This window comes from Heptranchias perlo, chromosome 40 (assembly GCF_035084215.1).
Source record: "Heptranchias perlo isolate sHepPer1 chromosome 40, sHepPer1.hap1, whole genome shotgun sequence".
Taxonomy (NCBI): Eukaryota; Metazoa; Chordata; class Chondrichthyes; order Hexanchiformes; family Hexanchidae; genus Heptranchias; species Heptranchias perlo.
This window is the reverse complement of record NC_090364.1, coordinates 18,750,061-18,764,624: the sequence shown is the minus strand read 5'-3', so window position 1 is coordinate 18,764,624 and position 14,564 is coordinate 18,750,061. Positions and strand designations below refer to the sequence as shown.

Below are 14,564 nucleotides of genomic sequence, written 5' to 3'. Positions count from 1 at the left end.
TAAAAAATAATTTGGACAGGCACAAAAAATAATTTAAAAGACGAATGGAATGTTGGCCTTTATCTCAAAGGGGCTGGAATATAGACCCCATCTGGAGTACTGCATTCAGTTCAGGTCACCACACCACAGCAAGGATAATAGAATCATAGAAAGGTCACAGCACAGAAGAAGTCCATTTGGCCCATCGAGTCCATGCCAGCTCTATGCAAGAGCAATCCAGCTAGTTCCACTCCCTCGTCCTTTCCCTGTAGCCCTGCAAATTTTTTCCTTTCAAGTACTTATCCAGTTCCCTTTTGAAGGAGGCCTCCACCACCTCCTTGAGCAGTGCGTTCCAAATCCTGACCACTAGTGTAAAAAAGTTTTTCCTCATGTTACCTTTGGTTCTTTTGCTAATCACCTTAAATCTATGTCCTCTGGTCCTTGACCCTTCCACCAATGGGAACAGTTTCTCTCTATCCACTCTGTCTAGACCCTTCATGATTTTGAACACCTCTATCAAATCTCCTCGCAACCGTCTCTGTTCCAAGGAGAACAACCCCAGCTTCTCCAGTCTATCCGTGTAACTAAAGTCCCTCATCCCTGGAATCATTCTTGTAAATCTCTTCTGCACCCTCTCTAAGGCCTTCACATCATTCCTGAAGAGCGGTGCCCAGAATTGGACACAATACTCCACTTGTGGCCAAACCAGTGTTTTATAAAGGTTCATCGTGACTTCCATATTTTTGTACTCTATGCCTCTATTTATAAAGCCCAAGATCCTGTATGCTTTTTTAACCACTTTCTCAACATGCCCTGCCACCTTCAACGATTTGTGCACATATATCCCCAGATCTCTCTGTTCCTGTACCCCTTTTCGAGTTGTTCCCTCTAGTTTATATTGCTTCTCCTCATTCTTCCTACCGAAATGTATCACTTCGCATTTTTCTGCGTTAAATTTCATCTGTCACGTGTCCGCCCATTCCACCAGCCTGTCGATATCCTCTTGAAGTCTATCACTATCCTCCTCACTGTTTACTAACCTTCCAAGTTTTGTGTCATCTGCAAATTTTGAAATTGTGCCCTGTACACCCAAGTCCAAGTCATTAATATATATCAAGAAAAGTAGTGGTCTCAGTACTGACCCCCTGGGGAACACCACTGTACACCTCCCCGGATATACTAGCCCTGGAGGGGGTGCAGCACAGATTCACCAGAATGATACCGGGGAGAAAAGGGTTAAATTATGAGGACAGGTTGCAAAGACTAGACTTGTATTCCCTTGAATATAGAAGATTAAGGGGTGATCTAATTGAGGTGTTTAAGATGATGAAAAGATTTGATAGGGAGATAGAGAGAAACTATTTCTTCTGGTGGGGGAGTCCAGAACAAGGGGGCATAACCTTAGAATTAGAGCCAGGCCGTTCAGGGGTGATGTCAGGGAGCATTTCTTCACACAAAGGGTAGTGAAAATCTGAAACTCTCTCCCCCAAAAAGCTGTTGAGACTGGGAGTCAATTGAAAATTTCAAAACTGAGATCGATAGATTTTTGTTACACAAGGCTATTAAGGGTTACGGAACCAAGGCGGATGGATGGAGTTAAGATGCAGATCAGCCATGACCTAATTGAATGGCGGAACAAGCTCGGGGAGCGGAATTACCTACTCCTGTTCCTAATGGTTCGAGAGAGAATTCTGTACATCAGCTAGATATCTAGCCAGCATGATGCCAGTGTTAAATCTGTCTTTAGTTTGAAGCTGTCCTCCCTGATCCGACAGTATTGGTTTAGCTTGAAGTAGTGTTCTGGATTTGCCTTTGCGACATGGTTTAATATCTTGTATACCTCTTGAGGTCACCTCTCAGGCTGCATAACAAATATGATGTAGAAAACCCCAAGCTTGACGTACAGCAGGTCCACTTCAGGTGAGGCCCGTAAACCTGAACTCCCATCAGCAATCCCTCCGCTGCCATCTCTGTTAGTGACTCAGTCCCTCACACGTCACCAGCAGCATTCTGCATTCGCAAACACCCTATTGCTGTCTTTTAAAGGACCAGGAGCTGTGTCAGAGACAGAACAAAACCTGATCCCACCCGACACCAGCTTTCCATGGGCCATGGTGTGCCCCGGTGACTGAGAAGGACTCCTGTGCCGCCCTCGTGAAAGGGATGCATGTAGGTGACTATCACTAAGGGAGAAGAACGGAAGGAAGTGATTCAACAGTTCATCCAAACTATTGTATTTGCTGAAATTAAAAGAAAACTCACCAGTTTGATCCTTAAATCTCTGCTGAAGGTAAGACCTTAAAAGAAAGACACATATAATCAGGAACATAAAAATACATTCCTCAATCCCTCTGCCAGTGGACAGGTGCCTCATGCTGGCATTCAAATGTCTCACTGTCAGAAACCCTTTAAAGAGTATCACACTTCAGAAACAATCCCTTCAGGAAGGATTGTACTGTAAAGATCTTTTCAAAGGAAAGGACTAACATTTATATAGAGCCTTTCACATCCTCGGGACATCACAAAACACTTTACAGCTGATGAAGTACTATTGAAGTGTGGTCACTGTTGTAATGTAGTGAAATGTGGCAGCCAATTTGCGCACAGCAAGGTCCTAAAAACAGCAATGTGATAATGACCAGATCACCTGTTTTAGTGATGTTGGTTGAGGGATAAATATTGGCCAGGACATCGGGAGAACTCCCCTGCTCTTCTTCGAATAGTGACATGGGATCTTTTAAGTTCACCTGAGAGGGAAGACAGGGCCTCAGTTTAACGTCTCATTCGAAAGACGGCACCTCCGACAATGCAGCGCTCCCTCAGTACTGCACTGGAGTGTCAGCCTAGATATTGTGCTCAAGTCTCTGGAGGGGGACTTGAACCCACGACCTTCTGACACAGGAGCGAGTGATACCCAGAGTTATGGCTGACACCCAGGTCCTGCAGAAAGTGTCGTGCTGTAGGGATCCCTTCAGAAGTTAAGATTGAAGTTACCAACCTTTGGCATTTGTTTCTTTCTGTTGATTTTACCACATTTTTATAAAGAGTGAGGCGCTAGCAGGGGAGCTGGCTAAGAGGAGTTAGTGAGCTTAGGAACAGAACACTGGAAGGTAAAGCTGCGCGAGTTATTGTTGTGCCTTTTCCAGAGGCTCATTACAGGCCATCAGCACAGCACCAAGAGCATATTGGTGGCTCCCTGTCAGCCAGGGAGCAGTGGGGGAGGTGGGGGTAAACCTTAATTCCATATCAATATGCATGGTTTCCAAAACAAAACTTTCACACCATATCTATCTTTTTATTCCAGATCTTACATCTGTGCACACTTCTTGTGTACAAAAATACTCCCTACTGTCATTCCTTTGTGATAATATTTTCAACTGTGAATCACTATGTCTGCATTTATAATGGGGACTGTCTATGTAAACTTATCACACTGTAGTTACACCTTTTCACCAGTAGCAGTGCTGCATGGCCTCAGTTTCACATCTCCCAGCTCCTCAGTCTGTACTGCAGAAAAACACGTATATTCCAACCAACTCTACCTCTCTGCTTCACAAATTGCCGTGGGTTTTGCTATTTGACTAAATAATTATATAAAAATGCAAGGACAGAATGTGTGACTTTAAAATGGGCTCTGAAAATAAGTGTGTGTCCTGGTCCAATTATCCCCCATCCTAAACCTCACTTCACTTGAAGACTACACTTGGTCTCGACTCCCGATGTGCAATCCCACAGAAGACAGGCTAGCATCTACAAATACTGCTATTTAACTATTGCTTATTTCATTTTGCATTCAGTTCTGGGCATCGCACCTCAGGAAGGACATACTGGCCTTGGAGGGGGTGCAGCGCAGATTCACCAAATACCACTGATTAGAGAGACTGATTGGTGCACAGTATCATTTCACCTCTGGCACAGGGTTCAAATCGAGCTAACACGGAGGGGTGAGAACTGTCTTGCTTTAGGGTCAGCTCTGCACTGTGTTTAAACCGGTGTAGGAATTCTTACAGCCTCTGTGCCCCACTGGATTTACTTCCTACGGGTCTGAGAACATACCTCTCCGCTCCCCCACAAAATTTAGATATTTGACACTACTCTTCCTTTTTGTGCTTTTTCTCTTTCTGGTTTCTACCTCCAATGTCCTCATCAACACATAGGAACAGGAATAGGCCATTCAGCCCCTCGAGCCTGTTCCACCATTCAATTAGATCATGGCTGATCTGCATCTGAACTCTACCTGCCCGCCTTGGTTCCGTAATCCTTGCCTAACAAAAATCTATCAATCTCAGTTTTGAAATTTTCAACTGATCTCCAGTCTCAACAGCTTTTGGGGGAGAAAGTTCCAGATTTCCACTCCCCTTTGTGTGAAGAAGTGCTTCCTGAGATCACCCCTGAAAGTCCTGGCTCTAATTTTAAGATTATGTCCCCTCGTTCTTGACTCCCCCACCAGAGGAAATAGTTTCTTTGTATCTATCCTATAGACTTATTCTAACACTTAAAACACTTCAATTAGATCACCCCTTAATCTGCTATGCTCAAGGAAATGCAAGACGTGCAACCTGACCTCATAATTTAACCCTTTCAGCCCTAGTATCATTCTGGTAAATCGTCGCTGCACCCCCTCAAAGACCAATTTATCCTTCCTGAGGTGCGGTGCCCAGAACTGAATGAAGTATCTCCAGATGGGGTCTGACCTGAGCTCTGTACAGCTGTAACAAAACTTCCAACCCTTTGTATTCCAGCCCCCTTGAGATACAGGCCAACATTCCATTAGCCTTTTAAATTATTTTTTGTACCTGAGCACTAGCTTTTAGTGATTTCTGTATTTGGACTCCTAAACCTCTCTGCTCCTCCATAGTTCCTAGCCTCTCGCCATTTAGAAAATACTCTGATTTATCTTTCTTTCGTGGTGGGACTAAAATAATCTGCCAGTGTCACTGACAGGATGTGGGAGGACAATACTCACCCAACCCTTTGTCTGGAATGTGTAATTTGATCCAGTCATTGTCAGGCAGGCTACAGAGTTCAGAGAACGCACTGCAGCAACACTACCGAGTTCAGAGAACGCACTGCAGCAACACTAGAGTTCAGAGAACGCACTGCAGCAACACTACCGAGTTCAGAGAACGCACTGCAGCAACACTAGAGTTCAGAGAACGCACTGCAGCAACACTACCTAGTTCAGAGAACGCACTGCAGCAATACTACCGAGTTCAGAGAACGCACTGCAGCAACACTACCGAGTTCAGAGAACGCACTGCAGCAACACTACCGAGTTCAGAGAACGCACTGCAGCAACACTACCTAGTTCAGAGAACGCACTGCAGCAATACTACCGAGTTCAGAGAACGCACTGCAGCAACACTACCGAGTTCAGAGAGCGCACTGCAGCAACACTACCGAGTTCAGAGAGCGCACTGCAGCAACACTACCGAGTTCAGAGAACGCACTGCAGCAATACTACCGAGTTCAGAGAACGCACTGCAGCAACACTACCGAGTTCAGAGAACGCACTGCAACAACACTACCTAGTTCAGAGAACGCACTGCAGCAACACTACCGAGTTCAGAGAACGCACTGCAGCAACACTACCGAGTTCAGAGAACGCACTGCAACAACACTACCTAGTTCAGAGAACGCACTGCAGCAACACTACCGAGTTCAGAGAGCGCACTGCAGCAACACTACCGAGTTCAGAGAACGCACTGCAGCAATACTACCGAGTTCAGAGAACGCACTGCAGCAACACTACCGAGTTCAGAGAGCGCACTGCAGCAACACTACCGAGTTCAGAGAACGCACTGCAGCAATACTACCGAGTTCAGAGAACGCACTGCAGCAACACTACCGAGTTCAGAGAACGCACTGCAACAACACTACCGAGTTCAGAGAACGCACTGCAACAACACTACCTAGTTCAGAGAACGCACTGCAGCAACACTACCGAGTTCAGAGAACGCACTGCAGCAACACTACCGAGTTCAGAGAACGCACTGCAACAACACTACCTAGTTCAGAGAACGCACTGCAGCAACACTACCGAGTTCAGAGAGCGCACTGCAGCAACACTACCGAGTTCAGAGAGCGCACTGCAGCAATACTACCGAGTTCAGAGAGCGCACTGCAGTAACAAATAATGGTTTACAATCAGCCTATCCCATTTTGCAGCCTAACTGTACCTCCAGGTACTTCGGTAGATCCCCGCTGAAGCAGAATTTTGCCACTTTCCTCTGATATCGATTTGTTTCCCAGCAAAAGCCTGAAGGGTAAGAGAAAGAGTTTGGTTTAAGAGAAAAACAGAGACTCTGAAAAGCACAGGACAGTTGGACAGCAATGAAAAAAAACATTGTTGGTCTTTCTCTGCTTTGTCAACACACTGAACTCAAACAGCACACTCTTGAATGTACATCACAGTTTGTGGAGAATCAGAATCACCACCTGGAGGATACCCTACAGCTGTCAGCCATTTGCAACAACAACTTGCATTTACATAGCATCTTTACCGTGGAAAAATACCCCAAGGCTCTTCACAGAGTTCGAATGGACACTGAGCCAAAGAAGGAGTTGTTAGGAGGGATGACCAAATGCTTGTTCAAAGGGGTGGGTTTTAAGAAGGGTCTTAAAGGAGAAGGTGGAGGGGTTTAGGGAAGAAATTCCAGAGTGTGGGACCTAAGCAGTTGAAGGCATGACTGCCAATAGTGGGACGAAGGGAGGAGGGATGCAACATGGAGAGATCTGTGATGACCACAGCAATGCACGATGATAACTGCCATGTGAAATCTTCCAGCCTATCAAAATTCTGACCTTACACTTCAAAGTGTCACAGTTTCAGAAACAAAACAACCTTCAAAAAGAGGGGGAGTGGGTGGAATCCAGCCATTCCCTTTTTTTAGAACCTTGGGCAGGAGCCAGGGATTTGCAAGCATCCGCCAATCTATGGAGAATAATCATTTCAGGATGTGCCAAAGCCAAATGAGGCTCTAACTAACCTCAGGATGTGCCTATATACAGCAATTAGGTTTTGTGGCCTTAAAGGGACAGGCCAAATTATACACAACTCCATCTTAGCAGTAGAGTAATACATGGGATAACGCTGCTGTCCTTATAAAACATCACATCCTCAGACTTGCCGTGAGCAGTGCCACGGGGCTCCACTGGTTTTAAAAATCTTATGGAGTTGAAGTGAACTATCTTTATTATTTAGACCTGGTTTTCCTGAACGTAGTTACCCCAGCGGTGGCTGCACTCAGGGCTGCCTGATTTTACAAAGGGGACCTCAAACAGAAGGAGCAGGAAGAGGCCATTTAACCCCTCGAGCCTGTTCAGCCATTCAAACAGATCATGGTTGATCTGTGCCTCAACACCATTAACCTGCCTTGGTTCTGTAATCCTTAGTACCCCTGCCTAACAAAAATCTACTAATCTCAGTTTTGAAATTTTCCATTGACCCCCAGTCTCAACAGCTTTTTGGGGGAAGAGAGTTCCAGATTTCCACTCCCCTTTGTGCGTAGAAATGCTTCTGGACATCGCCCCTGTGCGGCCTGGCTCTAATATTAAGGTCATGCCCCTTTGTTTTGGACTCCCCCCTCCAAAGGAAATAGTTTCTTTCTATGTACCTTATCAAATCCTTTCATCATCTTAAACTTCTCAATTAGATCAACCTTTAATCCTCTATATTCGACAGAATTCAAGCCCAAGGCATCGCGATTGTGTGGTTCAGGCTGGGTGGACCAAAAGGTCTTTTTCTATCATTGTTCGTATCCCATCAAATCTTATTACTGGAATTATTCTGTTTTGATAAATTGAGTTGACAACATTAAAACCCTTCCTATAGATTCCTAACCTGCTCTGTTAACAGCTTCCTGATTGTCTCCGTATTCTACAATCTTACCGTTGTAGCCAGTGAAATTGGGGAGTACGACACAAATTCAACTCCTGATGGGACATATTTATAGTGTATATACATAAATGGCCTTCCACTGATTCATAAATTTCTATCCTAACTTTCCACAGTGAAGGTCGATTTCTCTTCATATTATCCTCTTACTCATCATACTCTCCTCCACGTGTCTGTCTGAGCCAGAAGGTTGTGGGTTCAAGCCCCACCTGAGCATCTAATTTAGGCTGACATTCAGTGCACTACTGAGGGAGTGCTGCATTGTCGTTAAAGTGGGGAACCATCTGCCTGCTCAGATCCCACGGCCGCTATTGGAAGAAGAGCAGGGAGATCTGCCCTCATGTCCCAGCCAACATTCATATCTTTACCAACACCACCAAAAACAGATTAACTGGTCATTGACCTCATTTACTGTTTGTGGGATCTTGTTGTGTGCATATTGGCCGCTGTGAGTGCTTACAGGACAACAGTGACTGCACTTCAGTAGTAATTTAGTGTTTGTGAAGTTCTTGGAATGTCCCAAGGATGTGAAAGGCACAATATAAATGAAAGTTCTTTCTCACTAGTACATCAGGCCATGTCAGATAACAATCTGACCCTTTCCTAATTCTAGTGATAGTACCAGTACCAACCTCTTCAGAGCCGCATCAGGAGTATACACTCTGGGGAAACCCTGCTCCTTCTCCAGCTTTAGATGCTCATTGATCGATTTCTGAAGCTGTTCCGTCAGAGCGCCCTGGTAATTAAAACAAGTATTTTATAGAGCCGCGGTTTAGTACTAGCACTCCTAACTTGGCAACAAGCAGCTCTTTGCACCTGTCTGTACATAACACCCTCTTATCATTTATGACAGAGTGCGAGCCAGACTCAAACAGTGGGTGGGCCATGTCTGGTTAAACTGATTTTGAAGCGGGTGGAGTTATGATTAAATGCTCTTCTCCCGGGCACATCATCTGCAGACATGCTCTCAGCTTCCACAGGTAGGCCAATGACAGCCAGCTCTACCTCTCCACTACTTCTCTCAACTCTGCTACTGCCTCTGTGCTGTCAGATAGTTTGTTCAACATCAAGTCTTGAAAGGAGTAGTAACTTCCTCCAGCTAAACATCGAGAAGATTGAAGCCATCATCGTCAGCCCCTGCTGCAAATTCCACACCTTTTCCACTGACTCCATTTCCATCCTGGGCCAGGTTGGACCAGATCACAGAATTACACAAAGATTACAACACAGAATAAGGCCGTTTGGCTCAACCAGTCCGTGTTGGTGTTTATCTTCCACACCAGCAGTAGTCCTAATCCCACGTGCTTGCTCTTTTTCCATATCCCTTTACTCTTTCCTTCAACCACCTATCTACTCTATTCTTAAATGTTAACATGGTCTCTGCTTCAATCATTAATGCCAGAAGTGCATTCCACAGCCTCACAGCCCTCTTGTGTATAAAGCTTTCTCCTGCTCTCTATCCTAACTCTCTTATATTTAATCTTATATCTCTTCCTTTGTTCCAGACCTCTTAAATCACTGGAAAGATTCTATTTCTATCTACTCTGTCCCATCCCATCATAATTTTAAACATCTCGACCAAATCACCCATTAATCTTCTCAGTTCCCCATTTGGGTCACCATTTGAGGTTGAACCAGAAGATTTGCAACCTCGGCGTCCTGTTCGACCCTGAGCTGAGCTTACACCTTGAAGACAATTTACCTCCACCATTGCATCATCTCCTCCCTCCGCCTCTACCATAGCGGCGCCACTGCTGAAACCTTTATAAAAACTGTTGTCACCTCCAGACTTGACTACTCTTAATACTCTGCTTGTGGAGGATGGAGGTTGGGAGCCCAACAAACTCCAGCTTGTCCAAAACTCAGCTGCCTGTATCCTGTCTTGCTTGCCCATAACCTTGCTCTCTCTGGCTCACACTGGCTCTCTGGCTCACACTGGCTCTCTCTGGCTCACACTGGCTCTCTGACCCCAGCGGAACTAAATTTTAAATCCTCATCCCTGCAACTTCCTCTAGCACTGCATTACCTCAAACACTGTTCCTCTGCCTCTGGCCTCTCGTGTATCTTCCCTCCTCTCCTCACCATTGGTGGCAAAACCTTCAGCTGCCTAGGTCCTACTCTCTGGAATTCCCTTCTTAAACCTTCCTGCCTCGCCACTTCTCTCTTCTCTGTTAGAAATGGTCTCGAAAGCCGTCTCCTCAACCAAGCTATTGATTATCCTCCCAACCTCTCCCTTCCTGGCACGATGCCTATTTAGCCTATGGTTATTTGTGAAACGCCTTGGGGTGTTGCTTACCTTAAAGAATGCATATTTTTGTTGGAAATGCTTGTCCAACTCCCAATATATCCTTAGACCATGTAATTCACAGCTCCTTCACTTCTGTCTTCTCCTTCATTACTAACTTTCTCTATCCCCCTCTTTCATGTCTGTCTTTCTCGTACCCCCCCTCCCTCATTTTCACAGTATCACAGTAGATACAGCACAGGAGGCAGCCATTTGGCCCTTGTGCCTATGCCTGCTCTTTGAAAGAGCTATCCCATTAGTACCATTCCCTTGTTTTTTCCCCATAGCCCTGTAATCTTTTTCCCTGCAAGTATTTACCCAATTCCCTTTTGAAAGTTACTAATCAATCTGCTTCCACCGTCCTTTTAGGCAGCGCATTCCAGATCATTACAACTCCCTGCATAAAAAAATGATTCTTCATGATGCCTCTGGCTCTTTTACCGATCACCTTAAATCTATCAAATCTCCCCTTAACCTTCTCTGCTCTAAGGAGAACAATCCCAGCTTCTCCAGTCTCTCCACATAACTGAAGTCCCTCATCCCTGGTATTATTCTAGTCAATTTCCACTGCACCCTCTCTAAGGCTTGACATCCTTCCTAAAGTGTGGTGCCCAGAATTGAACACAATACTCCAGCTGAGGTCTAACCAGTGTTTTATAAAGGTTTAGCATAACATCCTTGCTTTTATACTCTATGCCTCCATTAATAAAGCCCAGGATCCCATATGCTTTTTTTAATAGCCTTCTCAACTTGTCCTGCCACCTTCAAAGATTTGTGTACACACACCCAGGTCGCTCTGTTCCTGCTCCCTTTAATATTGTACCATTTAATTTATATTGCCTCTCCTCATTCTTCCTACCAAAATGTATCACTTTCTCTTCTGTCTCTTCTGTTTACTTTTCCCTCTTGCTTTTTTCACTCTTCTATTTTTACTTCTCTCTCCTCTTCTCTCTGCAACTGTGGGCAGGTTAGAGGCATAGGAACATCGGAACAGGAGGAGGCCATTCAGCCCCTCGAGCCTGTTCCGCCATTCAATCAGATTATGGCTGATCTATATCTTAACTCCATCCACCCGCCTTGGTTCCGTGTCCCTTAATACCCTTGCCTAACAAAAATCTATCAACCTCAGTTTTGAAATTTTCAATTAATCCCCAGCCTCAACAGCCTTTTGGGGGAGAGAGTTCCAGATTTCCACTCCCCTTTGTGTGAAGAAGTGCTTCCTGACATCACCCCTAAATGGCCTGGCTCTAATTTTAAGGTTATGCCCCTTGTTCTGGACTCCCCCCACCAGAGGAAATAGTTTCTTTCTATCTACCCTATCAATTCCTTTGATTATCTTAAACACCTCAATTAGATCACCCCTTAATCCTCTAAAAGCCTAGTCAATGCCATCTGTCCTTATAATTTAATCCTTTTAGCCCTGGTATCATTCTGGTGAATCTGTGCTGCACCCCCTCCAAGGACAATATCTCCTTCCTGAGGTGCAGTGCCCAGAACTGAATGCAGTATCTCCAGATGGGGTCTAACCAGAGCTCTGTACAGCTGTAACATAACTTTGATTCCTTTGTATTCTCTTCAGATAAAAGCCATTAGCCCTTTTAATTATTTTTTGTACCTGTCCACTCGCTTTTAGCGATTTCTGTACTTGGACTCCTAAATCTCTCTGCTCCTCCACAGTTCCCAGGTTCTCACTATTTAGAAAATACTCTGGTCTGTCATTCTTAGGTCCAAAGTGGATGACCTCACACTTCCCCACATTGAACTCCATCTGCCACAGTTTTGCCCACTCACTGAATCTATCGATGTCCCTTTGCAACTTTCTGCTCTCTTCTAAATTATTTACTGTGCCACCTAACTTAGTATCGTCAGCAAACTTAGATATACGGCTCTCTATGGCTAGAGTTAAGAAATAAAAAAGGTGCCATTATTGGGTGTATTCTACAGGCCACCAACTAGTGGGAAGGATATAGAGGAGCAAATTTGCAGGGAAATTACAGAGAGGTGCAAAAGCTATAGAGTAATGATAATGGAGGACTTCAACTATCCTAATATAGACTGGGATAACAATGATAATTTAAGGGGCACAGAGGGGGAGGAATTTTTGAAATGTGCTCAGGATAACTTTCTTAACCAGAACATTTCCGGCCCAACGAGGAAGGAGGCATTGCTGGACTTGGTTCTAGGAGATGAGGTGGGCCAAGTGGAGCAAGTGTCAGTGGGGGAACATTTAGGGAGCAGCGATCAAAGTATCATAAGGTTTAGAATAGCTATGGAAAAGGACATGGCCCACTCTAAAGTAAAAATACCCATTGGAGGAGGGCCAATTTCAATGGGATGAGAACAGATCTGGCCCGGGTAAATTGGAATGAAAGATTGGCAGGCAAAACTGTATTTGAACAGTGGCAGCCTTTAAGGAGGAGATGGTTCGGGTACAGTCTAGGCACATTCCCACGTTAGGCAGAAAGGTAGGGCAACTAAAGCCAGAGCTCCCTGGATGACAAAAGAAATAGTGAGTAAGATGAAACAGAAAAAAGGGGCTTATGGCAGATGTCAGGTGGTAACACAAGTGAGAACCAGGCTGAATATAGAAAGTTCAGAGGGGAAGTGAAAAAGGAAATAAGAGGGGCAAAGAGAGAGTATGAGAATAGACTGGTGGCCAACATAAAAGGGAATCCAAAAGTCTTCTCTAGGCATATAAACAGTAAACGGATACTAAGAGGAGGAGTGGGGCTGATTAGGGAGCATAAAGGAGATCTACTCATGGAGGCAGAGGGGATGGCCGAGGTACTAAATGAGTACTTTGCATCTGTCTTTACCAAGGAAGAAGATGCTGCCAGAGTAGATATAGTTGAGATATTGGACGGGCTAAAAATTGATAAAGAAGAGGTACTAGAAAGGCTGGCTGAACTTAAAGTAGATAAGTCACCCGGTCCAGATGGGATGCTGAGGGAAGTAAGGTGGAAATTGAGGGGGTACTGGGCATAATCTTCCAAACATCCTTAGTTACGGGAGTGGTACCAGAGGACTGGAGAATTGCAAATATTACACCCTTGTTCAAAAAAGTGCGTAAGGATAAACCCAGCAACTATAAGCCAATTAGTTTAACCTTAGTGGTAGGGAAACTTTTAGAAACAATAATCCGGGACAGAATTAACAGTCACTTGGACGAGGGTGGATTACACACACAGAATTTACAGCACAGAAACAGGCTATTCAGCCCAACTGGTCTATGCCGGTGTTTATGCTCCGCACGAGCCTCCTCCCATCCCTATTCATCTAACCCTATCAGCATATCCTTCTATTCCTTTCTCCCTCATGTACTCAGCTAGCTTCCCTTAAATGTATCTATACTATTCGCCTTAACTACTCCCTGTAGTAGCGAGTTCCACATTCTAACCACACTCTGGGTAAAGAAGTTTCTCCTGAATTCCCTATTGGATTTATTGGTGATTATCTTATATTTATGGCCCCTAGTTTTGACTCCCCCACAAGTGCAAACATTTTCTCTACGTCTACCCTATCAAACCCTTTCATAATCTTCAAGACCTCTATTAGGTCAACCCTCAGTCTTCTCTTTTTAGCTAAAAGAGCCCCAGCCTGTTCAGTCGTTCCTGATAGGTGTAACCTCTTAGATTTGGTATTATCCTTGTAAATCTTTTTACACTTTCTCCAGTGCCTCCATATCCTTTTTACACTATGGAGACCAGAATTGTACACAGTACTGCCTGCCAGTTACCTGCACAGAATACAGGAACAGGAGTAGGCCATTTAGCCCCTCGAGCCTGTTCCGCCATTCAATGAGATCATGGCTGATCTGTGACCTAACTCCATATCCCTTAATACCTTTGGTTAACAAAAATCTATCAATCTCAGATTTAAAATTAATGATTGAACTAGCATCAACTGCCATTTGCGGAAGAGAGTTCCAAACACCAGCACAGATTTGTTAAAGGCAAATCGTTTTTAACTAACCTGATAGAGTTTTTTTGATGAGGTAACAGAGAGGGTAGATGAGGGCAACGCAGTTGATGTGGTGTATATGGATTTTCAAAAGGCGTTTGATTAAGTAGGCTTATCATCAAGATTGCGGCCCACGGAATAAAGGGGCAGCAGCAACATGGATGCAGAATTAGCTAAGGGACAGGAAACAGAGTAGTGGTGAACGGTTGTTTTTTGGACTGGAGGGAGGTGTACAGTGGTGTTCCCCAGGGGTCAGTGCTGGGACCACTGCTTTTCTTGATATATATTAATGACTTGGACTTGGGTGTACAGGGCACAATTTCAAAATTTGCAGATGACACAAAACTTGGAAGGGTAGTAAACAATGAGGAGGATAGTGATAGACTTCAAGAGGATATAGACAGGCTGGTGGAATGGGCGGACACGTGGCAGATGAAATTTAAA

The 14,564-nt window shown here is 44.6% G+C and overlaps 1 protein-coding gene across 1 annotated transcript in view; it reads right to left on the bottom strand.

Moving 5' to 3' along the window:
• Nucleotides 1-14,564, bottom strand: part of serhl (serine hydrolase like) — a 77,722-nt gene that overhangs the window by 14,805 nt on the left and 48,353 nt on the right. The window contains exons 8-10 of the mRNA XM_067974720.1: nt 8,509-8,612; nt 6,159-6,238; nt 2,242-2,276 (exon numbers count right to left, since the gene is read on the bottom strand). Coding sequence (XP_067830821.1) covers nt 2,242-2,276; nt 6,159-6,238; nt 8,509-8,612 — 219 coding nt within the window. The remainder of the gene's footprint in view (nt 1-2,241; nt 2,277-6,158; nt 6,239-8,508; nt 8,613-14,564) is intronic.